The sequence below is a fragment of the Geotrypetes seraphini genome, chromosome 11, assembly GCF_902459505.1.
Source record: "Geotrypetes seraphini chromosome 11, aGeoSer1.1, whole genome shotgun sequence".
In the NCBI taxonomy this organism is placed as follows: Eukaryota; Metazoa; Chordata; class Amphibia; order Gymnophiona; family Dermophiidae; genus Geotrypetes; species Geotrypetes seraphini.
In genome coordinates this window covers 114,552,318-114,576,771 of record NC_047094.1, presented here as the reverse complement: position 1 = coordinate 114,576,771, position 24,454 = coordinate 114,552,318, and the positions used below count along the sequence as shown (strand labels likewise).

General features: G+C 44.9%; 1 protein-coding gene across 3 annotated transcripts in view; it reads left to right on the top strand.

Annotated features, from left to right (window-relative positions):
• POFUT1 (protein O-fucosyltransferase 1) overlaps positions 1 to 24,454 on the top strand; it is a 92,027-nt gene that overhangs the window by 52,918 nt on the left and 14,655 nt on the right. For 2 of the 3 annotated variants that reach the window (XM_033962793.1, XM_033962795.1), the window contains exons 4-7: positions 10,132 to 10,244; positions 12,490 to 12,682; positions 15,243 to 15,485; positions 18,706 to 18,883. In XM_033962793.1, coding sequence (XP_033818684.1) covers positions 10,132 to 10,244; positions 12,490 to 12,682; positions 15,243 to 15,485; positions 18,706 to 18,883 — 727 coding nt within the window. Of the gene's footprint in view, positions 1 to 10,131; positions 10,245 to 12,489; positions 12,683 to 15,242; positions 15,486 to 18,705; positions 18,884 to 20,314; positions 23,171 to 24,454 lie in introns of those variants that run through there. The other variant, XM_033962794.1, reaches the window with a different exon arrangement.

Sequence of the window (24,454 nt, the reverse complement as noted above, 5' to 3'; positions counted from 1 at the left end):
TCTGCATTGGCCTCTGGCGACAAATTGATGCCATCGGTTCTGATGGTACCGACATCAGACATTGTTCCGGGTAAACTAGCTAAGAAGCCGTCCTCTACTCCACAAGCATTGCAGGCTTCATCAGCACTGAGTCCCTCAATGCATGCCAAATGCAGATGCTATCGTAAATCTGTGCAGGCTGTGTCTCCTTTAGGGCATTCTTCCTCATCGAGGACACTGCAGCACCAATGGTACTAGCTGTTGAACTAATGATACTGTTGCAGTCCTTCCAGGACCAAATGAAGTTTTTTCAGAGGGAGCTCGGTGACCTATTTAAGCGGCATACAGCACCTGAGCTTACATTGACTAGTACTGGCCCAGTGTGAGTATGGCACATCGAGGCCCAAAGGTACCAGCTCCAGTCCTCCACTGAAGCATCGAAAGACATTGAGCTCACATGGTACCAATGCTCGCTCCTTGAAATCTAAGCATGCATTGTACAATACCAATTCCCATTCCTGTCAACACAGATTAAGATCTAAACATTCTCATTGATGTACTTAAATCTTCCTCTTCATCTGACCGGTACCAACATCATCAAAGGAGCCTTTCTCGATGTTCTCAGTCATTGAACGTCTCAGAGAAGGAAGCATCCTTCTTCATATAGCGAATCTGGAGTTGCAGGTGTTGATTCTTATCTTTCTCAGAGAGACACAGACTCTGATCTTGAACCCATTTTATCTGCTCCAGTCATATGGCATTCCATCAGATCCGTCTCCTCCACCACCTAGATGTAGATTTCTTCCAGAAGGACTTTTACAAAATTCATCAGGTAGATAGGAAAATCTTTCCCTGTTAATAAACAGGGTCCCAGTATTCAAAGTGATTTAAATCAGGTTAAATTGATTCTGACCACCCAAGTGACAATATTCAGCAGCATTTAACTGCACAATGCCACTGAATATCAGATTGCCGCTGCACTGTCCAGTTAGTGCTGGGGTAGTCCCTGGAAGGAGCATGGAGGAGCTAGGACCTAACTGGTCGTTGGTCATATTAAGACTACCATAGTTAGGCAAGCGACTAAAGTTAAGTCAGATTAAAGGCTGTCCTAACTTTATCTGCAAAGCACTGATCTGAATATTGGCTGGTGCCCAGTTAGCATCTTGGATGAAGCACTCATTTGCAAGTTGCCCCCTCCCCGTGGGGTTTATTTATTTTTCTATACTGTTGTCCCAGGAGAGCTCAGAATGGTTTACATGAATTTATTCAGGTACTTGAGCATTTTTCCCTGTCTGTCCCAGTGGGCTCACAATCTGTCTAATGTACCTGGGGCAATGGGGGGATTAGGTGACTTGCCCAGGGTCAGAAGGAGCAGTGTGGGTTTGAACCTACAACCCCAGGTGCTGAGGCTGTAGCTTTAACCACTGCACCACACTCTCTCCCCCTATCAGGACAGCCAATCTAAAATGGCTACCACAAACTCTAGTGGCAGCTTAGTAGTACTTGCATAGGACCCCGCTAGACAACTAGGTAATTATAAGAAGGCCTGAAGGGGTGGGTGTGGATGGCCAGAGGTTGTAGGGCAGGCCGGTGGCCGTTGGTCAGCCCTAAATACCAGCAAAAGGGGAAGACTTGGGGTTGTGGTGCTGAATATTGACCAGGACCCACATAACCCCCACTGGCTGTTTTCCATTCATTTAGCCCCAGATATTAAATGCTGATGCCCAGAAATGGTCCGATATTGAATATTCAAGGCTAAATCTGCCTGCAACAGACTGTGTTTAAAAGAAATGACCACTGTGGGCTGAATATTGACTGACACAGGTATTTAATAAATCTAGGTACATTTGGCTTAGTTTATTATTGTTTAAGTAGGAAATAATTTTATTTAAAAAATAAACAGCAATACTTCAGTATTTAAAAGTAGGAAATGCAAATGTGATCATTACCATGGATTTTTGTTTACACATGGATGGGAATGAAAAGAATTATCGGTAAGTATATTAGAAATTTTTCTGAGATTCCTTATAGCTACTGACTTGTATTATCCCAGGACAAGCAGGCATGATATTCTCACATGTGGGTGACGTCATCTACGGAGCCCCGACGCGGACAGCTTTTCAAGCAAACTTGATTGAAGATTCAAGTTTGCTGAGCTGCACCACACATGTGTGCCTTCCTGCTCCACTAGAGGGCGCATCCCCTCCTCGTGGTCTCCAGTTCGTTTTCTTCCGCGAAGCCACGAAGTCCTGTACTTTTTGTCTCTGCCCAAAGTGCCTTCTAGCACCGCGGCTTTCTTGTTTTTCGAGTGGAGAGTCGCTGTGCGCGAGTTGTTTATTATTTTCTTTTTCTTCTCCTGCTGATTGAGAGTTTTTGACCGCCCGGGGGCTCCCGGGTTGTCGTGGCCGCGCTGCCTCGATTGGCCACGGCCTGTTTGTTACTATACGTCCCGGCCTTTGACCGGATTTAAGAAGTGCACCCGGTGCAAGCGTCTTCTTTCATTGACTGACCCGCATCGTTGGTGCATTCGTTGCTTGGGGGCCGATCATCCCACTGATTCCTGCCCCCGGTGTGCTACTTTTCAACACAGGGCCCTCCGTCGACGGAAAGCCTGCATGGCGAATCTGTTTGCCGCCGACCAGCCCTCGACCTCAGCCTCGAGGTCGGCTTCAGCCTCGGTTACCTCGGCCCTGCCTCGAGACTCGACCCCCGAAGACCTCGGCCTCGCAGAAGTCCTCGGCTCTGGGTAAGTCCCCTCTTCCTTCTGCAGGTTCTGCGCCAGTCAAGAAGCAGCCTCGGGAACACCGGCCGGGCATGGTGGGAGTTCCCTGCCTGTGGCCCCGGCGAAGTCTTCCAAGTCCTCACGTGCCTCCATCACACGGGAATACTCTAAATCAAGGTCGCCCTCGGTGGAGTGCACCGCGGCCTCGGACATGCCATCAATGCTGTCCGTGCCGGTTTTTCAGGACATGCTCCGGGCGATGATCTTGTCGGAGCTATCCGCTGCGCTGGCCCATCTGCAGCCGACCTCGACCTCGCGTGCGCCGGACCAGCCTGAGCCTCGCGTCGAGGCGCCTGGGGACAAGGTGCGCCGGTCTCGGCGTCTTTCTTCGTCCTCGGACTCTTCACCCCGGGCCTCGAGGCGGTCTTCCCCGACGGGGTTCTGCGGGGCGAAACGCCGCTCGAGGCACACCGAGACCTCGGGCAGGTCTAAGAAGGCCCGTAGTTCTCCTCCGAAGCGAGGTCGCTCCCCGACTTCGCGTGCTGGAGGACCGCTGAAAGTTTCAGAGTTGTCTCTGACTAACCCCCGGCTATTACTTACTCCCCCTCGGTCCGGGGCTCCGGTCCGAGGTTCAAGGCTTTCGCCGAGGGAGTTCGGGGACCGGTCTCCGACCCGTCATCGATCGGTGCCGCGTACCCCGGGGTCGTCTCCGAGGGGCTCCTCGAGGCGACGGAGGCCCTCGACCCCGGAGCGCTCCTTGTGTGCATCTGGTGGGTCTGAGCGGGTTACAGACCAGGAGCCTCATTATTCTAGGGAGGCTTCCCCTTCCTTCTCTGCTCCGAGGCGGTCTCGTTCGGGGTTGCCGCTCGAGGCTCGGAGTTCGTCTCGGCCGTCATTTACCAAGTTCGTTCCAGGACATGGGCCGGGTGCTTGACCTCGACCTCCAATCGGATTCTCGTTATTCCAAAGAGTATCTGATGGAGCTGGATATGCCGTCTCCCTCAGGCTGCCGTTGAACCCTGTGCTCCGGCAGACCTTTATTAGGAACCTCGAGACTCCCTATATGGTGACGGCTGTCCCCTCTAAGATGGAGTCGAAGTATCGAACGGTTCCTTGTCCTGGGTTTGAGCACCCGCAGTTGTCCCACCAGTCATTGCTGGTGGAATCTTCCTTGAAAAAATCTCACCCTTCCCGGGTCTCAGCGGCGGTTCCTCCAGGGCGTGAGGGGCGGACCCTTGATAAGTTCGGCCGCAGACTTTATCAAAATTCTATGATGGCATCTAGGGTCCTTAATTATACGTTTACCTTTACATCTTATCTGAAACACCTGATTGGGCTGTTGGCGGCTTATCAGGCGGACTTGCCGGCCTCCCGCCGTGGGGCGTTTGCCCTGCTCCTGGAAGATTTTTCTAACCTGCGGCTCCATCTCTTCCATGCGGCTTATGATGGCTTCGAGCTGTCCTCCAGAGTCTCCGCCTTTGCCTTGGCCATGCGACAGCTAGCCTGGCTGCGCCTGGTCGACATGGACCCGAACCTGCAAGATCGATTGGCGAACCTCCCCTGTGTCGGTAAGGAGTTGTTCGATGACACCATTGAGTCGGCTACGAAACGCCTTTCGGAACACGAGAAGTCATTTGCAGCACTGGTCCGGCTGAAGCCGTCCACTTCGAGGCCATTCCGGGCTCCTCCGCGCCGCTATCCTCAAAAGTCTATGCTGGCTTTTTCCCGACCTCCGCCTCGGCGTCAGCAGGCGCACCCTAGGGCTCTGCCCAAGTCCCAACCAGCTGCTGCCGCCAAGCCGTCCCCGTCTTTTTGACGGGATGAGCGGATGGGGGCGGGCCCCCTCCGCACCATTGCCAGGCCTTCTTCCCATCGGGGACCGTCTCAGAGCCTTTTACCTGCGTTGGGCGGCCATCACGTTGGACGCATGGGTCCTGGGCGTGATTTCATCAGGTTACTCGCTCAACTTTCGGGAGCTTCCTCCCGACAGCCCTCCGAGCGCGTGTCCTCTCAATCGGGCGCAGTTGTCCCTCCTTCTCTCGGAGGCCCGAGACCTTCTTCGCCTGCGGGCGGTGGAAGTGGTCCCCCCTGGTCAACGGGGGCAGGGGTTTTACTCCCGTTACTTCTTGGTACTGAAGAAGACGGGGGACCTGCACCCGATTCTGGACTTGAGACGCCTCAACAAATTCCTGGTGCGGGAAAAGTTTTGGATGCTTTCCCTTCCGATTCTTTATCCCTTGCTGGACGAAGGGGATTGGCTCTGCTCCCTCGATCTGAAGGAGGCCTACACGCATGTTCTGGTGCACCCTGCGTATCGCCGGTTTCTGCGCTTCCAGGTGGGAGAGTACCATCTACAGTATCGGGTCCTCCCCTTTGGTCTGGCCTCGTCCCCTCGCGTCTTCACGAAGTGTCTCGTGGTAGTCGCAGCGGCCTTGCGGTCCCGGGGTCTTCAGGTTTTTCCCTACCTGGACGACTGGTTGATCAAAGCGCTGTCCAGGGAGGGGGTTATCTCAGCGACCCGACAGACTATTATCTTCCTTCAGGGGTTGGGGTTCGAGATAAACTTTCCAAAATCCCAGCTGTGCCCCTCTCAGTCCTTGCAGTTCATCGGGGCCATGCTGGACACGGTTCGCCTTCGTTCCTTCCTTCCTCCTCCTCGATTAGAGGCGCTGGTCGGTCTGAGTCGGCAGGTTTCGCTGCAGGCCTCGGTCTCAGCGAAACGCATGATGACTCTGCTCGGTCATATGGCTTCTACGGTCCATGTCACACCGTTCGCTCGTCTGCATCTGCGGATTCCTCAATGGATGTTGGCCTCTCAGCGGCATCAGGACCAGGACCCGATATCCGGCCCCGTGACGGTGACTCCTTCTTTGAGACGATTACTCCGTTGGTGGGCCAACTCTTCCAATCTTTCCAGGGGTTTGCTCTTTCTCGCCCCTCCGCACCACAAGGTCCTGACCATGGACTCTTCGGAGTACGCTTGGGGGGCTCATCAGGACGGGCTGCGCATGCAAGGGATGTGGTCAGCGGAGGACCGTCGCTGTCACATCAACGTGTTGGAACTTCGAGCAATTTATCTGGCCGCTGTGGCCTTCCGGCACATGCTTCACGACCGGGTGGTTCTGGTCCGTACGGACAATTAGGTGGTGATGTACTACGTCAACAAGCAAGGGGGGACGGGGTCCTGGTCCCTGTGTCAGGAGGCTCTTTGTCTCTGGGAGTGGGCGATTTCCCAAAACATCTTCCTTTGAGCGGTTTACATTCAAGGAGAGCGGAACTGTCTGGCGGACAAGCTCAGCCGCACAAGTGGTCGCTGCACTCTCAGGTCTTGAAACAAGTGTTCGAGCAGTGGGGGACCCCTCGGATAGATCTGTTCGCCTTCCCCGTCAATCACAAACTGCCTCTCTTCTGTTCCCGGATGTACTCCCCGGATCGTCTCGAGGCCGACGCCTTCCTCCTCGATTGGGAGGGGAAGTTCCTCTACGCGTTCCCGCCTTTTCCTTTAATCCTGCGGACGCTAGTACATCTCAGATCTGTACGGGCCTCTCTGATCCTGGTTGCTCCTCGGTGGCCTCGTCAGCTGTGGTTCTCCCTGCTGCTTCAACTCAGCATCAGGGAGCCTCTGCTTCTACCTGTTTTTCCCTCTCTGCTGTCTCAGAGTCGGGGTTCGCTTTTGCATCCCAATCTTCAGTCTCTACATCTGACTGCTTGGTTCCTTTCCCCCTGACTTCTCTTTCTTTGTCTCAATCTGTCAGGGAGGTGTTGGAGGCTTCTCTTAAAGTCTCGACTAGACTCTGCTATTCTCAGAAATGGACGAGATTCTCGTCCTGGTGTTCCTCTCATCTGGTTCCTGTGTCAGTTCCTGTGTCTTCGGTTCTGGAATATTTGCTTTATTTGTCTCATTCTGGCCTGAAGACCAATTCCATTCAGGTGCATCTTAGTGCGATTGCTGCCTCCATCAGCACCTTGACGGAAAGTCTCTTTCACTTCATCCTCTGGTTTCTCGTTTCATGAGGGGTCTCTTGAATGTCCATCCTCCCCTCAAACCCCCTCCTGTGGTTTGGGATCTTAATGTAGTTCTGGCTCAACTTATGAAACCTCCGTTTGAGCCTCTGGATAAATGTCATCTCAAATTTCTCACTTGGAAGGTGATCTTCCTCCTAGCACTCACTTCTGCTCGGAGAGTTAGTGAGCTGCAGGCGTTGGTGGCGGACCCACCTTTTCTGTATTCCATCATGAAAAGGTGGTTCTCCACACTCATCCTAAGTTCTTGCCTAAGGTGGTGTCTGATTTTCATCTCAATCAGTCCATTTTCTGCCTGTGTTTTTCCCAAGCCCCACTCTCATCCTGGCGAAGTGGCGCTTCACACACTTGACTGTAAGAGAGCGTTGGCTTTTTATCTTCAACGCACTCAGTCTCATCGGACAGTTCCTCAATTGTTTTTGTCCTTTGACCCTAATCGGTTGGGACACCCAGTTTCCAAGCGCACCTTGTCCAACTGGTTAGCTGCTTGTATTTCCTTTTGCTACGCTCAGGCTGGTCTCGCGCTACATGATCAAGTTACGGGGCATAAGGTCCGAGCGATGGCGGCCTCTGTTGCTTTCCTTAGGTCAACGCCTATTGAGGACATTTGCAAGGCTGCCACGTGGTCTTCAGTTCACACTTTCACCTCCCACTACTGCCTGGATACTCTGTCCAGGAGCAACGGCCGGTTTGGCCAGTCGGTTTTACGTAATCTGTTTTCTTAAATTGCCAACTTCCCTCCATCCCCTTTTCATTGGCTTGGAGGTCACCCACATGTGAGAATATCATGCCTGCTTGTCCTGGGATAAAGCACAGTTACTTACCGTAACAGGTGTTATCCAGGGACAGCAGGCATATATTCTCACAACCCGCCCTCCTTCCTGAGGTTGGCTTCTTTGCTGGTTATAGGAACTGGAGACCACGAGGAGGGGATGCGCCCTCTAGTGGAGCAGGAAGGCACACATGCGTGGTGCAGCTCAGCCAACTTGAATCTTCAATCACGTTTGCTTGAAAAGCTGTCCGCGTCGGGGCTCCGTAGATGATGTCACCCACATGTGAGAATATATGCCTGCTGTCCCTGGATAACACCTGTTACGGTAAGTAACTGTGCTTTCTAGCAGCCCTGGAATTATAATAGTAGTGTGTTCTACAAGCAAATTGACTAACTACTAGTTTATGTTTGATTTAATATCTTAATCAGGGGAGGAAAAGACTTCAAGTGCTCTAAGAGAAAGGGCAATAAAGAAGTCGTCTAACCCTATTTCCAATATTAGAGCTATCACTAGTCATAAAAACCTCCCCTATCTTCTTTTAATTAAATACCCAAAATTCACTTTCTTTGGTATTATGTTAGGTACAATACTGTTATAATAAATTTACTTATCTATGAACTAAGTTGTAGCAAACATCTTTGTTTCCTTTAATTTCAAGCTGGGTTAGTCATATAATGCTCGGTGCTGGATTCACTCAATTGGTGTTAGCCTGAGCCATCAGTTGGTCCCTGATTAAGATATTAAGTCAAGCATAAACTAGTAGTTAGCCAATTTGCTTGTAGTATTGGTAATGTGACCATTTTTTTTTTTTCCTCAAAAGGGGACATTTACTAATTTTCAGACCCGTCCTAACCTCGCCCTAATCCTGCCCCCAATTTCTTACATTCATTTTTCATGTACACACAATATCTTATTAATTCATAATGGTAGCCATAAAATAAAATTAAAAACACAAAGCACACTGTATGTAGAGAAAATGTTAATTATCATTTATATTTGTTTTATTTTTCAAAGAGGTCAAGGCAGATGATTTTAAAATATGCAATGTCACCTCAGTAACAACTATAGAAAAATAAACAAATATAGTGCAAAATATAGACAGCAGATATAAATTCTCAAAAATGACACATTTTGATCACTAAATTGAAAATAAAATCATTTTTCTTACCTTTGTTGTCTGGTGATTTCATGAGTCTCTGTTTGCACTTCCTTCTGACTGTGCATCCAATATTCCTTTCTTTCTTTCTTCACTCAGGCCAAACAATTGTCCCTTTCTATTCCCTCCCTCCTTCCTATGTCCCGAGTTTGTGCCCCCTCCCCGCCTTCTAGCATTTGTCCCCCTTGTTGAACTGCTCCTTTGTCCCTAGCATCACTATGTTCAGTTTCCCCCCCACCCTGTATCCCCTCTGTTCCCTCCCCACCACCATATGAAAACTCATCTCAGCCTTCTCCCCCTCCCTGCCTCCAGCATTTTCCCCCAACAGCACTCCCCGCATCACTATGTCCAATATCCCCCCCCCACCCTGCAGCCCCTCTGTTCCCTCTCCACCACCATATGAAAACTCATCTCAGCCTTCTCCCCCCTCCCTGCCTACAGCATTTTTCCCCAACAGCACTCCCTGCATCACTATGTCCAATCCTCCACCTTGCAGCCCCTCTCTTCTTATTTGTGGACTCTTTCAACTGCTCCGACCTTGCTCCAGCACTCCTGCATGTCCCAGCACTCCTGGACAGCGGATGGCCCAGCATTCCTGGATGGCCCAGCCCAAGCAGCTTCAAAATGCTGCAAGTGGCTGACACACAAGCCTCTCTCCAACGTGAGCTCTGACATCTGAGAGAATGCTTCTGGGCCAGCCACTTACAAAGGAGAGTGCGGCTCCAAGGGGCAGGGCAAGGCAGCGCGGCAAATCCAAGAGCCAGTGCAGGAACAGGAACGGAGGTGAGAGGTGAAAGAGATTGGGGCAGGATCGCTAATGGTAGCAGCGGATAAAGAAAGCCGTGTCCCCAGCTCTTCTAGGGTTTGGGATGAGACTTTCCCGTTATTAGATTGCCCTCACCACTGAAAATGGGATATTTCATCGTCCCGAAGCAGTGCGTGCAGACAACGGAACAGGCGATGTAATAACAGGACAGTCCCGTTCAAAATGGGACATATGGTCACCTTAAGTATTGATCATTGAGTAGTAGTGTGTTCTGCCACAGAGATCTTTGTTTTGATCCCCAGGACCATAGCTTGAGTGAATGTTTTGGAAATTATGTGTTTGGACCTTGGGTTAGAAAGGATGACACTATATTGTGGGAATAGTTCTTGATGGTAGAACAGACAAGAGAGCCCTGAAGGATTCACTCTTACAGTGTCTGATAGCTGGCATATTGGTTTAATTGTCATAGTTTTAGATTGTAAACCCTTTGGAGACAGGAAAATGGCTGTTCTACCTGAATGCAACTTGCCTTCCGTTACGAATGAAAAAGTGTGAGTAAAATTAATAGCAAGTGTTCTGTCATAAAATGTCAAACTCCAGCATTAATTGATTGGGAATCCTTTTGGTTTTTATTTGTGTTTTGGAGGCAATGGACTATTTCTGCTCTTTTTTACTTTGTATTTTTTTTCTCTCTCTCTCCCTTGGCTTTCAGGATGGGAACCCCTTTGGTCCTTTTTGGGACCATTTTGATGTTGATTTTAGTGGGTCAGAGCTCTTTGGAGGTCTCTCTTTCAGTTCCTATTATAAAGATCAGTGGCTGAGAAGGTATGAAGAACACAGCTGAAGAGCACAACTGGGAGATGATAGTGTGAGCAATGCAAACTTGACAAATGCATAAGATTTCATTGGTTTATATATGGGGAGGAAGATGTTACCCTACATTCTAGTACTGGCCTTGTTAATTTGATAAGTATAAAGAACCTTATTCTATTAATAACACTGGCCAACACTCATTTTGGTGCCTCAAATGTTAAATCTGTTTCGGGGTATATTTAACCTGCTGTTTCCAAAAAATGGCACCAGTTTTCTCCTATCAGCTCTAGTTTTTGAGATACAGAACATGTGCCATATACCACTCTTCACTCTGCTCGCCCATAAAAAGAAATCAGGATATTTTAATGTAGTGCTTAAATTAATATATTTTACGCATGAAGGAAACATATTAAAAATTAAAAGAAAAGTGTACAACATGAAAATGTACTTATTTCATACCAAAAGCACAAGTTTATGATATAAAATTTCCAGTCATTCGACACACAAGAAGTTCCTTTTTGTAAGACTTTCGAGAATGGGATCTACCAGGACAATCCCGCATAAGATTCCAACAGTAGTCTGCCATCATGTGTGCATCCCATCTTCCTTGGTATCTGGCTTCTATTGTTTTTATGTCTTGGTGAAATCTTTTACCTTTCCCTTCGCTTAAGTCACCAAGGTTCTCTATGAAAGCGATCTAAGTGTGCAGATAATGAACTTAACACTCATGTTACAGCCAAGCCTGTTGAAATGAAAAAGCATATCCTCTACTAATTGTGTGTAGTTGTCTGCCTTCTTGTTGCCAAGAAAGTTTTTCTCAACAAGAACAAATGAAGACCAGGCACATGATTCAATTTCATTTACTGATGCTATGAATGATCTCACAATGAGGTCACCATTGTGCAGCTGCAAACCTCCATTTGCAATAAAGTAGAAGCCATGCTAAGGTCTATATCTGTTTTTAACCTTTTGCAAATGAAGTTATGTATGTAATCTATATATTTTTGTCATGTGTTTTCTTTGCTTTCAAGAATGAGCTGATTGGAGCACTGTTTAGTCAGAAAAAAAGGGTGCTGTGTTTCAGTTAATGGATCTTTTCCTCTAATTAGCAAATAGAATTGTGTTTGTCCACAAAAATAGAAGGTTTTGCATGCCCCGTTTATGTGGTGCGTTATTAAATGTATTTTGAGCTTAATAAAGCAAAAATAAATCCCAGAGAGCTATTTAGCAGATCGCATTAAGAACATCCAAAGAGTGCCTAAGTTCCATCCATAGAACTCAGATCTATTTGAAGCCCAAACTAAGCTCAAAAGTAGACCTGATTTTCACTCGTCTACAATATAGGCATGATATGGACGCCCTAGGTCGCTCAATGTTATATAAATGAATCGAAGGATGCCCAAATTGAGTCATTTCTCAAACATGCCCATGCCATGCCTATTGAGTTAGGCACGAGTTTTAAACATGGGCATCCATGAAATTGTGGCTGCATCTACAAAGTGGCGTCTATGTCCTTTGGACACCTAAGTGCCAATTATCGCTTGTTAAGACCATTAATTTGGCTTATAAACCACTTAGATTGGACGCCTAACTTTAGGCATGACTTAGGCGCCCTTTATAGAATCAGGGCATATGTATTCAATGCTTGAACAAATTGTTTCATCAGGCCTATCTTTATATGGAGTGGTGGCAGTATGATACCCCGTGCTGCTCCTTGTGACCCTGGGCAAGTCACTTAATCCTCCATAGCTCAAGGTACGTTACATAGATTGTGAGCCCACCGGGGCAGATAGGGAAAAATGCTTGAGTACCTGATTATAAAACTGCTTAGATAACCTTGATAGGCGGTATATAAAAAAAATCCTAAAAATAATTCTATCTCGTGCTACCAATATTTCCTCGGAGGCCAGTCTCTTTTGCTCAATGTTCATGTTTGGATCTATTATCCCATAACCATATCTAAGAAACTAAAGATAATGTTGTCTATCCAGTACAATTTTTTGAATCAGCATCCCAGACAACCCCAGGAATAGGTCAAAAACCCAAGGCACCAAGAATTGTTATTGTTGTTGTTGACCTATGTAATTCTTAAGAGTACTGCAGCTATTATAATTTGTATGATACCCTTCCTTTAAGGCACTCCTTGTGTCTCATTCCTGTTACAATTAAATTCCTATTTTTTCTCAGTTTTTTATTGGTGCCTCTTTCCTGAGCTAGTTGAGATGTTCTTTTATTGACATGTTTTCTTTTATTTAAGATTCCCGCCATCAAGACATCCAGTGCTTGCTCTGCCTGGTGCTCCTGCTCAGTTTCCAGTTCTAGAGGAGCACCGACCATTGCAGAAATATATTGTGTGGTCAGAAAAAATGGTGCAGGAAGGGGAGGCCTACATCAGTTCTTTGCTGGTTCGACCTTATATAGGAATTCATTTGAGGATTGGCTCGGATTGGGTATGTTCTTGACCTTTCACATTTTATTTTCTGGTTCAATTACAGGCTTTTTAAATGATCCAATCCAATCCAATCCTTAGTCTTATATATCGGGTCATTCCACAGAGGGACTCAAACCAGTTAAATGATGAGATTTGAGCAAGGTCTTCACTTCTCAGTCTGGCAGCAGAAGGACATATGAAACATATGATGAGCTTAGTACTGTGTTATATGCAGATTTAATGTGGGAGTAATGGGATTGTGACTGGAGCTTATTCTTCCCCATCCAGCTAAACTTTGATTTCAGCGGCTTATCTGAGATGAGCATGCTGCAGTTGCCTTAGAAATTGAGGTTTCTTGTTAGGTAGGAATCATTTCTGGGGTTTTAAAAAAAGGTCCATGAGAAACATCTTGTAATTTCTAGATCTAGAGCTGAGCACAGTCTGTATTTTGCATCTTGCTTATGGATGACATCCCGTTAGCATATGCATAGCTGCTGTGTATCCTGAGATGAGGAAGAGCTTATTTTGGATCTTCAGTGCAATAGGTGAGACATTCTAGACCATTGGGTCCCCTTGGCTGCATGTCATCCACAGAAGGAATCCAGTTCGGATTTTTCTCTGTATGTCTTCTGAGCTCCTTAGCTCCACCTACAGTTTGTTCCTTCTGCACATGTGCCTGCAGGAGTGTTTTTGTTCTGCTTTCCACATTTTATTATTTTAGGAGCATGCTGCTTTAGACCTCAAGAGCTCTTCTGATGTGGTCCTTGGCATTCTTGTCTAAGCAGTCGACTGCTATATCTGCTTCTGCTATGGCATGGCAAGACCACGCAGAGCCTTATTCCGTTCCACTTTTGGTGGTACTGGCCTTTCTTCAAGCTGGTCTGGTCTGCAATGTCTTTTGGAGTCCAAGTGGCTGGGGCTCTCTTTTCTTTATGCCCTGGTCATCTTTTGACGTCTCGCCAGATTTCTGACATAGACTCTTCGCATTGAACCATCGATTTATCTACTGTTCCCTTTCTGAGACCTCACCCTGGTACTGTATAGTCTTTCCAAAACTCTCTTTGAGCCCTTTTAGGATGCTCCTTTCTTGGACCTGATGCCCCACATTTTTTTTTCTGATCACTGTCCCGTCAGTGAGCCGTGTCTCCAGACTACAGACTTTTTCTTGCAATGAACCATTCCTCCGCATCTTGGAGACTGGGATTTCCTTGCGCACAATTTCTTTCTTCCTGCCAAAGATGGTTTTAGCTTTCCATGTTGATCAAGAAGATGTATGCCTGTTTTTCAGCACACTGATTCAAATACTCGGTCATATTTTGAGGATCCTGGATATGCACTTTATTTGGTGGCCACAAATTAGTTCATCTTTCTGACCATTTGTTTGGCTTGACTTCTATCCAGCAGGGCGCTCCCGCTGCTTCGGCCTAAAATCTAAGCTGGATGGATTTGTAAGGCCCTTTCGTCAGCCTACATACTTTCTGGGAAACAATCTCCTGTTTCCATCCAGGTGGATTCTTCTAGGTGTGTGGCTTCTTTTTGGGCAGGAGGAGATTTGCACGGCAGCAACATGGTCTTCTATACACCCGTTTGCCCTGTTTTGCGAGTGCATGTAGTGGCGAGACTGGACTTTGCCTTTGGATTGAGAGTCGGCACAGTAAACCCACCCTAGCTTTTGGGGACTGCTTTTGTATGTTCCACTGGTTTACAACATCTCGCCTATTGCATTTATGTACTTACCCTGGTAAGCTCTTTTCCAGTAGTTAGGTGAGACATTCTAGATTCCCACCCTGTCCTTTCTGCGCCTATTATCTCAGTTTGTTTTATGCATCCAAGTTGTACCTTGGATAATTGTCAGTCTTTTGGAGGCTGGGGAGTATAATTTATCTATATTCCTCTTTTAGGAGGAAGTAGTTTCTGAGCTCCTTTGAGGTTTTGCTGGCTGTTTGCAGCTGGTATTTTCCTGTTACTCCTTTGAGCAGAACAGTTATTTATGACCTTGATTGGTCTGGGTGTCTCTACTTCACGTTGATTGGTGGTACTTGGGTACTAACTGTAGGTGAAGCTAAAGAGCTCAGTGAAGTACAGAGAAAAATCCAAACTGAATTCCTTCCGCAGATGGCACGTGGTCATGAGGACACTACCCACTGGTCTAGAATGTCTTACCTGTCTACTGGAAAAGAGCTTTCTAGGGTAAGTACATAGTCTCTTTTTGTCCTCCTAAAATCTAGGTGGCTCACAAAATTACATACATAATCACATTAAAATAAACATTTAAAAACTCTTCTAAAATTACATTCGCATTGCACTATAAAAATAGCAGGAGTAGACAAGATGCTTTCTCAATATGTGATTCTTCTTTTTAGCAAGATGCCTGAACTAAAAAGTAAGTTTTCAACAATTTTCAAAACTGCAAAATATTACTGTATAATCTTAAATTCCCAGCAAAGTATTCCACATAATTAGTCTGCATGATTTCCTGCATCCCAAGGCTGGGACTTATTTTCAATTATAGCCACTTGAATCAGAATATTTTTCCATTAAAGATTCATGACTTGTTTTGTCTTCTCTCCTTCTATCAGAAAAATGCTTGTAATATGTTGAAGGATGGATTAGCAGGTTCACATTTCATGGCTTCCCCACAATGCACAGGCTATAGTCGCCACTCTGCAGCTTCTCTCACAATGGATATATGTTTGCCAGACTTGAAGGAGATAACACGTGCTGTAAAGCTGTGGGTGAAACAGACTGAAGCAAACTCTGTTTACATTGCCACTGACTCTGAGCCCTACACTGCAGAAATCAAGCAGCTCTTTGGAAGGAAGGTAAACTGGAGTGGTGTGGAGGAGAGGATGGAGTCAGATTCTTGACACTTGGAGCTCTGCTCTGTTGGGCCACACTGACTTCATCAAAATCTTTCTGTGTCATTATCAGGTTCTTCAATGTAGTTTACAATGTTTAGGTAACTAAAATGACATTGTTCAGTGTTTTTTTAGGTTGAAAACTGGGGGTGTATAATATCCTTGCAGAAGATGGCTGAATTGTAGAGAATGACAGGGTGATAGAATTCATCACCGTTCCCATCCCCGCAAATAACTGCAGGAAACCATCCCCATGTCATTCTTTAAGGAGAGAGAGAAGAATCAGAGTAGCCACTGACCCTCAAGTCTTGCATTGAAGAATGCTGGTGTAGGAGGACTGAGGCTGAGATAGACATTAAAGAATGACACAGGATGGTTTCTCATGGGGACGGTGACAAATTCTGTCACCATGTCATTCTAAGGCTATGCTCTAATTTTTTTTTTTATTTTATGTTCTTTATTATATTTGATATATTACATATATAAGAGTTGACAGTACTGTAAAACAATCTGGTCAAAAATAGGCTTGAATTTTGAGAACAGGAAATATGCAGAAAAAGGCTGATTCTACAAATGAGCATCCTGATTGTAGGCAGCCAATCGGGATGCACGTTTTTAGAAAATAGCTCCCCAGGGCAACGCCAACACTATAGGCATTTGTCGCAGGTGTAGAGAGATGCTGCCTAAATTTCAGATCTTAAAAGTAGATATGACCGATTGACTTGATAGCAGCAAGAGAGCAGATATAAATTCTCAAAACGGACACATTTTGATCACTAAACTGAAAATAAAATCATTTTTCTTACCTTTGTTGTCTGGTGATTAGATGAGTCTCTTGACAGTGCATCCAATATTTCTTCCTTTTTTTCTGCCTCCTGCATGCTTCCTCTCCTCCAGACCTCATTCCATTCCCCAACCAACATCTCTCGCTGTCCTTCCATGAGTTCAACTTTTTCTTCCTCTATCTCTGCATCCATCCCCTTTATTTCTCTCTCCCTGCCCCCCTTTCTCTCTCTCTGCCCCCCCAAGCCACCGCCACCAATTTCTCCCTGCTTCCCCGACACCAGTCCAGGTGCATGCAGCGACTGCACAAGCGCCAGGCCCACAAGCCTGCCTTCTCCCCTCCCTCCCCCCCCCCCCCCCCCCGACAGCTTCGGGCCAGCTGCTGGCTCTAGCAACTATAGAAGAATGACCTGTTCTGACCACCAGAGGTTCCCTGACAGCCATAACAAAGGTACCAGAATTTGGAGTGGGTCCAGGCTCATCTGTGACTACATCACTGACATGGAAATGGTCAGTGTAGTCAAACTGAACTGAAAGCTTAAAAAATTGCTAACATTTTATTAACATAACCCATAGGAGACCAATGTGCTCCTTTCAGCAGGTGTGTGTAAAATAATGAGAGCGCTAGGAGAAGGGTTTGAACACAAGCAGGACTCAGGATAGAAACTGAAGAATGGACCTGGAAGACCACCTTCAGGCTCTTCCCTCTTACCCTGGTTGCTTCCCTCTGGAATTAGCCATGATTGAGAGTGATACTGCCCCAACCAGCAAGAAGATTCTGGGTCATATTGGAATAAGGGTACTGTATTACCTAACAAAGAGAGGAACCAGCTGGCAAAGGCTAGTCATAAACCTATTAAGTTGGCCCAATGTCACCTACATGAGACTGGGATACATGAAAGCCTCTCAGGACCCACTGCCTTAAAATGTCACGCTTAAGTAAGGTGTTCTTTTCTTGTATCCACAGAAAGGAATATATACTTTTCAAGGAAGTAGTTCAGGCGGAAAGGAAACTCAGCCAACTTTTCTAACTTATGGGGGTGATAAACCCAATGCAAATGGCTTGTCATGGGACATAATCAAGGAACTGGTTCAATTTTGGCTCCTTTGGATGTAAATGACCTCGACTTCTGCTACGGCAGGAGAAAAAGGGCGGCGATGCAGCTTCATGGAATTGGGGCTGGGGTGGGATTTGAACCTGAACTGCAGCCGCTGCCACTCACCAGGCATCCAGGTGAACACGTTCTTGGGATTTCTCTTCCGGCCCCTCCTACTCCTCTCCTTCCCAGGGCACTACCAGCCGCTTCAGCCTCTCGATCCTGGCGGGGTCTTGGGGTGGCAGGCCTCACTGCTTGTGCGGGACCGGAGTTCCTCACGCTGCATGAAGCTCTCGTATTCAGGGGCAGTAAAGGGCTAGGAGGGGGTCGAAGAGCTCCGAGCTGACGTCCAGGTGCTCGTCAAAGAGCGTGGGACCGGGTTGATCCCCTGCTGTAGGCAGCCGCTGCCTCTCCTCCATGTTTGAAAGACCTGAAGCTCGGGGCCAATGGGAATGGAGGGAGGCTTGAGGGCCCAGCGCTTGTCCTGGAGTCGAGGAAGCAGGGAAAACAGAACAAGGCAACACCAGTTGATCGTGGAAACCAGGATGGGCTCCGTGATCGACTGCGTTGCCTTTGCGATCTACTGGTAGATTTCAATCAACCTTTTGGGCACCCCTGCTCTATGTTGTCTCCTGGTAGGCAGGTCACCTGTTTCAATTGTATATGACTGTTCTGTATTTCATATTAGCAGATTAGATGTTTGTCAGGGAGTTTCCCTGGTCCCCTCCCTTTTGTCTCTGTCCTCTACATGGGTGACTGCTTTTGCACGAACTAGTAACCAGAGGGCAGTCCTGAGGTAAGAGAGGAGGGTCAGAAAATAATTATGTAAATGAGGCTTCCTACAAGCTGTCTCGCATCATAGGATGCATAACCCACTTGTCCTGGAACACAGTGTGGATTTACAAAAAAGAAGACTAGCAAAGGCAAGAGCCTAATCTTTCGTTCTTTTTAGGAATATTACATAAAGATTATTCATTTTGGCTGAGGCCATGGTACTGTATAGTTAATCTGAATTCATTTAATCCTGTAACCTGCCTAGAACTCTAATGAAGATTTGGTGGGATATAAGATTGCACATAACAACATAATGCACTGTGAAGGTGATGCATGCTAAAATGTGATGCTGAAAGTTCAGTGCCATGGAAAGAGACTCCAGAGCTATCCAGGGGATGGGCCTAAAAGATGAAGGTGAAACTTGAGGAAAAAGAAGCAAGTTGAATATTACTATAAATTATGTACTCTACAGATGAGATGCATCTGGTAATGCTAGAATGACCCAATTTTTTTTCTTTTTCTCTTGGCAGGTTAAAGTGCTGAATCTACAGCCTGAAGTGGCACAAATAGATTTGTACATTCTCAGCCAGTCGGACCATTTCATTGGAAATTGTGTCTCTTCATTTACTGCTTTTGTTAAACGAGAGCGAGATGTATATAAAAGACCCTCTTCCTTCTTTGGCATGGATCACCCCCCAAGTTTACATAGTGAGTTGTGACCAATAGAGAAAATGCAGTCCAAGACAACTTTGGAGTGAACAAAACTGGCAGACCAAATGTCATCTTGAAATACTTCAAAAACTGTTTGCTATACATAGCCATGTTCAGTTCCCCTATGGGTCATTCCATGTCAAGTGGACCAATACTGAAAACCGCCACACTCGATCCCCCCTTAAATCCAACCAAATTTTACAGTGGTGTTGTCTAGTGTTTCAAAAGAAACTGCAAAAATTTTGGATCTATCTCAATTTGGTCAGGAGCTAGGGGTGGTTGAACAAAAGCAATCGATCCACCCCCATGCCTCGTGTGACCTAAAACACCAACTTGCTTAAGCACTTCGGCAGAAGGAAATTACCTAGGAGTCTGAAATTTTGCAGTTTGGTACAACACCTTGAGGCAAGTTTCTGTGCCAAGTTTGAAATCTTTTGTGAACATGCTTCAATTTCTACAGGTCAGCAAAGTAGGCAAAAAAATTCATGAATGAAAATTTTTGGCAAAGTTTGGCTCCATACTGCTGCTGGTAGGTAAGTCAGCTGAGGGTACAACTTTACCAGCAGACATGTACCATGAGGTACTTCCAAGATTTGTAATATGAGCTTTTACAGTCAAGTGAAGCTGAAGATACGACCATCAAAAAAATATGGCTTTATGCATTTATGCAAATTTTCACTGTTTTTCAGATTCAAATATCTCTAATGTGTAGTGTTTTTTTTTGTTTGTTTTTTATATCATTTGAAAGAGCATGTTTTTTACTACAGAAGCTATCCTGTTTCATCTTGGACCCGACCTTTCTTTGGTGATAATTAAAGCTTCAAAGATAAGCATTACTTGCTGCATAAACATGTTATGTTGAAGGGTCATTGGCACTTCATTGTGAATGTTCAATGGAACTATATTGATCTGAAAACTCATAACCAAGCTTTGCCAGCCACAAGTACTCGTCTCGTACTATGCTCAGTGTTTGACAAACTTACTGTGCACTTTTGTTAGATGACAGTCAAAACATACATTGGCTTGCACAAACTATTTACTGCGTGCAAGCCCAAACGCATAATCATGTGATTCACAAGAATGTACACATAGCTGTAGTAGTATGTCTGATACATGCAGCTTTTCTGAACATGTTCTGACTTGAAACAATCACAGCACAGTGGCTGTATGAACAAGTCTGGCTTTAAGGTTCTCATCATGACCTTATAACACCATATGACTTCATTATTTGATAAAGCTTGCCTTTGGCGTGTTGCTTTCCATCTATTCTTTCTGTGCAGCATCTGGTTCTTTCCCTAGTTAACTAGGCTATGCCTGTGTAGATTTTGGAAACTTACTCTGCACTTGCTGACATGTACAACTTGCTTTGCTCTATTTTCATTGTGTTCTCACACTATTTTTCACCTTACTTTTATTCTGTATTTTTAGGTGACTACTAACTTATGGAGACTAATAATAAGTCCTGCAATATTGGAATCTATGATAGTTCTGAGTGCCAGAAACCATCTACCTTTTATTCTGCAAAAAGCTGCTTGAAGCTTATTTCTGATTTTTCTTTGCCTGACCAAGAATTAATTAAAAGACGCTCTGGACTTTCTACTTTGTTGGTGAAATCTAATATCTGTACTCATTATGAAACCTTGATTATGACGAAGTTTGAATTTCTACAGAAAAACTTCTGTAATCTGTTCAGAAAACAGAATCAAAGCAATCAAAGGTCTATGCCCAATTGATTTTCCTACAGCTGATCATTTAAAAACTATCACTAAGCATGAGTTTAAACCAGGCCAAAAGCTTTGCCCAAGATGCAGGCAAGACTTGCATGTCAAACTGCAAGATCTAAGTAGCCCAAAGTTTGATTCTAACAGTGATGAACCCTACCAATGCATATGAAAACCTCAATGCCAGCTTTTCACCACTAGTAATCTTTCCTCTAAAAATTCAACGGATTAGCAAGCAAAATTCATTAAATTATGCTAAATGCAAACTCTCTGAAGCACATAATGCAATTGCAAACCAAATTGCAGTTATTGGTGACTTAACTCCAGCTGATATCAAAGCAGAACCACACAGTGGCCAATGTAAAAGGTGTTCTGACTATGACCTATTGACTGAACTGAAGCAGAAGTTGGAACTATCTAGTAATAGGGAGAAAATACAAATTCTCACTCTTGCTCCAAACAGCTGGACTATTGAGAAAACTGCTTTGGAATTTGGCGTTTCAACAAGAATGGTTAAAAAGGCCAGGAAGCTGAAACAGCAGGGTGGCATTCTTGCTGTTCCAGCAACAAAGAGAGGAAAAGTGCTTGCTCAGCAGATTACACAGAAAGTCCTGGATTTTTATGAAGACGATGAAATTTCTAGAATATGCCCAAGAAAAAAGATTATGTCTCTGTTCGGATCAGTGGTGAAAAAGTGCAAAAGCAGAAAAGATTGCTATTATGCAATCTAAAGGAACTGTACACCACCTATCGCAGTCAGCATGGGCCTGAAATTGGGTTCCCAAAGTTCTGTGAGCTTCGGCCAAAGTGGTGTGTCACAGTCAGTTCATCAAGGACTCATTCAGTCTGTCTGCACAATCCACCAGAATGTGAAACTTATGCTTTCAGCAATTGTAGTTTCAGATGACTATAAGGTGCTTATGAATAAAACTGTCTGTGATATGAACTCAAAAAACTGCATGTTGCAGCAGTGTGAAATATGTCCTGGGCAGATCCCTCTGGAGGAATATTTTACTGAGTTCTTTGGTGAACATGATCGAGATGATATAATTGAATTTAAGCAGTTGATTCACACTGATCGAGATATATTGGAACTCGACAGTTATCCATAGAGGATTTCACTTTCGAATTAATTGGAAAAATTTCTAATTTGACCAGCCACCATTTTATTTCCAAGTACCAAAGTGCTTATCTGAAGGAACTGAAAGCAAATATAAAGGAAGGACATGCTATTGTTTTGATGGACTTCGCTGAAAATTATTCCTTCATCGTTCAGGATGCAGTACAGGCGTTTGGGAAAATAGCCAAGCAACATTATACCCCTTCGTTGTCTACTTCTGCAATCATGATATCCAAAGCCTATGCATGATCAGTGACTTCTTGCATCACGATACTATTGCTGTTTATGCATTTTTGAGGAACCTTATTCTGCATCTGAAGGCTTACCTGTCTTAAGCCATATTCACTACTTTAATGATGGTTCTGATGCACAATATAAAAACTTCAAGAATTTAATTAACCTCTGCAGCCATGATACTGACTTTCAAATTACTGCTGAGTGGAACTTCTTTGGCACCAGCCATGGCAAATCTCCATGTGATGGGATTGGGGTGACAGCCAAATGTTTAGCTGCCCATGCCAGCTTACAACGCCCTCTCAATAACCAAATTCTGACACCAAGGGATCTGTTTGAATTCTGTGATAAATCTGTCTCAGGATTCAAATTTTTCTTCATTGCTAAGGAAGATATTGAAGCAATAAGACCTGCTCAGGAGCAAAGGCTTAGTATGGGCCACACAGTGGCTGGAACAAGAGAAAATCACCAATTTAAGCCCATAGACACTGCTAGACTCTACATTAGCAAAAATTTCAAGTAACACCAGCTCATTCATTGCCAATGTCTTAGAGCAGGGGTGTCAAAGTCCCTCCTCGAGGGCTGTAATCCAGTCAGGTTTTCAGGATTTCCACAATGAATATGCATGAGATCTGTTTGCATGCACTGCTTTCATTATATACTAATAGATCTTGTGCATATTCATTGGGGAAATCCTGAAAACCTGACTGGATTGGGCCCTCGAGGAGGGACTTTGACACCCCTGTCTTAGAGTCTGATACTGATCCTGAACATTTCCCTACCTTTCAAGCATCCAGCTTTCAACCTGAACAATACTTAGCTTGAATATGTGACAATTCTTGGTGGATTGGTCATGTATGTGAAGTTGCAATGGAAGAATGCGACATCCAGGTTAATTTTTTGCATCCACAAGGTCCTGCACGATCATTTCACTGGCCTCCCCACAGAGACATATGCTAGATCGCTGAACAGCATATTATTGCAGGCCTTAATACACATATGACCACTTCATCAGGCAGACAGTACACTTATCCACAAGCTATTTGGACAAACATTGATCAGACTTTCAAAACCATGTGCAAGAAACTGAGTTAGAAGTTGAATTAATGCGATTTCCTGATCTTTGTCAGTATGTATGCACACTTTAAATAAGTGTGGTTTTTGCACTTTTCTTTTTGGCTTTAATAAAGTTTAGAAATTTATATGGTATTATCTGACTATTGGGAATGCTTTTCAGACAATGGATCAGTTAATACAGAATACAGTTAATACAGAATATTGCTGCTAAGCTCAGTTTTGGGAAACGAAAGTATGATCATGTTTCCCCTTTGTTGATAAAGCTTCACTGGCTCCCAGTTCACTTTAGACTCCAGTTTAAATGTGCATGCATTATCTTCAAGTTTCTCTATGGAATATTTGATCCTTTTGTCCCTTTATGTTAGAATACCCTTACGGCCTCTTTTACAAAGCCGCGCTAATGGCCCTGAAGCCCATAGAGATTTAAAGGGCTTCGGGGCCATTGCTGTGCGGCTTTGTAAAAGAGGTAGTTAGACTTTGCCATTTGAGAAACACACAAAGATATAAGTTAGCCTTCCCTTGCTTTAAGGGAATTAAATCTCCTGAGAAGCTCAGTTGATCTCTTGTTTTCAAGTTTGTAGAGATCTGGAATGAACTTCCTGACTCCATTAGGTTTTTAGGCCAGCTGTTATTATTTCATAAATTCCTGAAAACTTTGTTGTCTCATAATTTTTAAATGGTTTAACTACAGTCTCAACGAAATGATAATATAGTTATTTTTCTTATATACTTTAGTTTTTTAGTTATTCCTTCTCCTATGTTTTCTGTTATGTACTCTAGTCTTAATTATATGTAAACTGAGTCGCGCTCCACTGGGAGATGACCCAGTATATAAACCAAAGATTAGATTAGACACATTAGAGATATTTGAATTTGAAAAACATATCTTCAGCTTCACTTGACTATAAAAGCTCATATTGCAAATCTTAGAAGTACCTCATGGTACATGTCTGCTGGTAAAGTTGTACTTTCAGCTGACTTACCTACAAGCAGCAGTATGGAGCCAAAGTTTGCCAAAAATTTTCATTCATGAATTTTTTTGCCTACTTTGCTGACCTGTAGAAATGGAAGCACGTTTGCAAAAAATTTCAAACTTGGCACAGAAACTTGTCCCAAGGTGTTGTTCCAAATTGCAAAATTTCAAACTCCTAGGTAGTTTCCTTCTGCTGCAGTGCTTAAGCAAAGTTGGCGTTTTAGGTCACATGAGGAATGGGAGTGGATCAATTGCTTTTGTTCAGCTACCCCTAGCTCCTGTCCAAATTGAGACAGATCCAAAAAATTTTGCAGTTTCATTTGAGACCCTAGACAACACCCCTGTAAAATTTGGTTGGATTTCAAGGGGGTCGAGCATTGGCTCCTGGTCCACTTGACATGGAATGATCCCTACTACATATCCCATATGGGATTAGACATGCC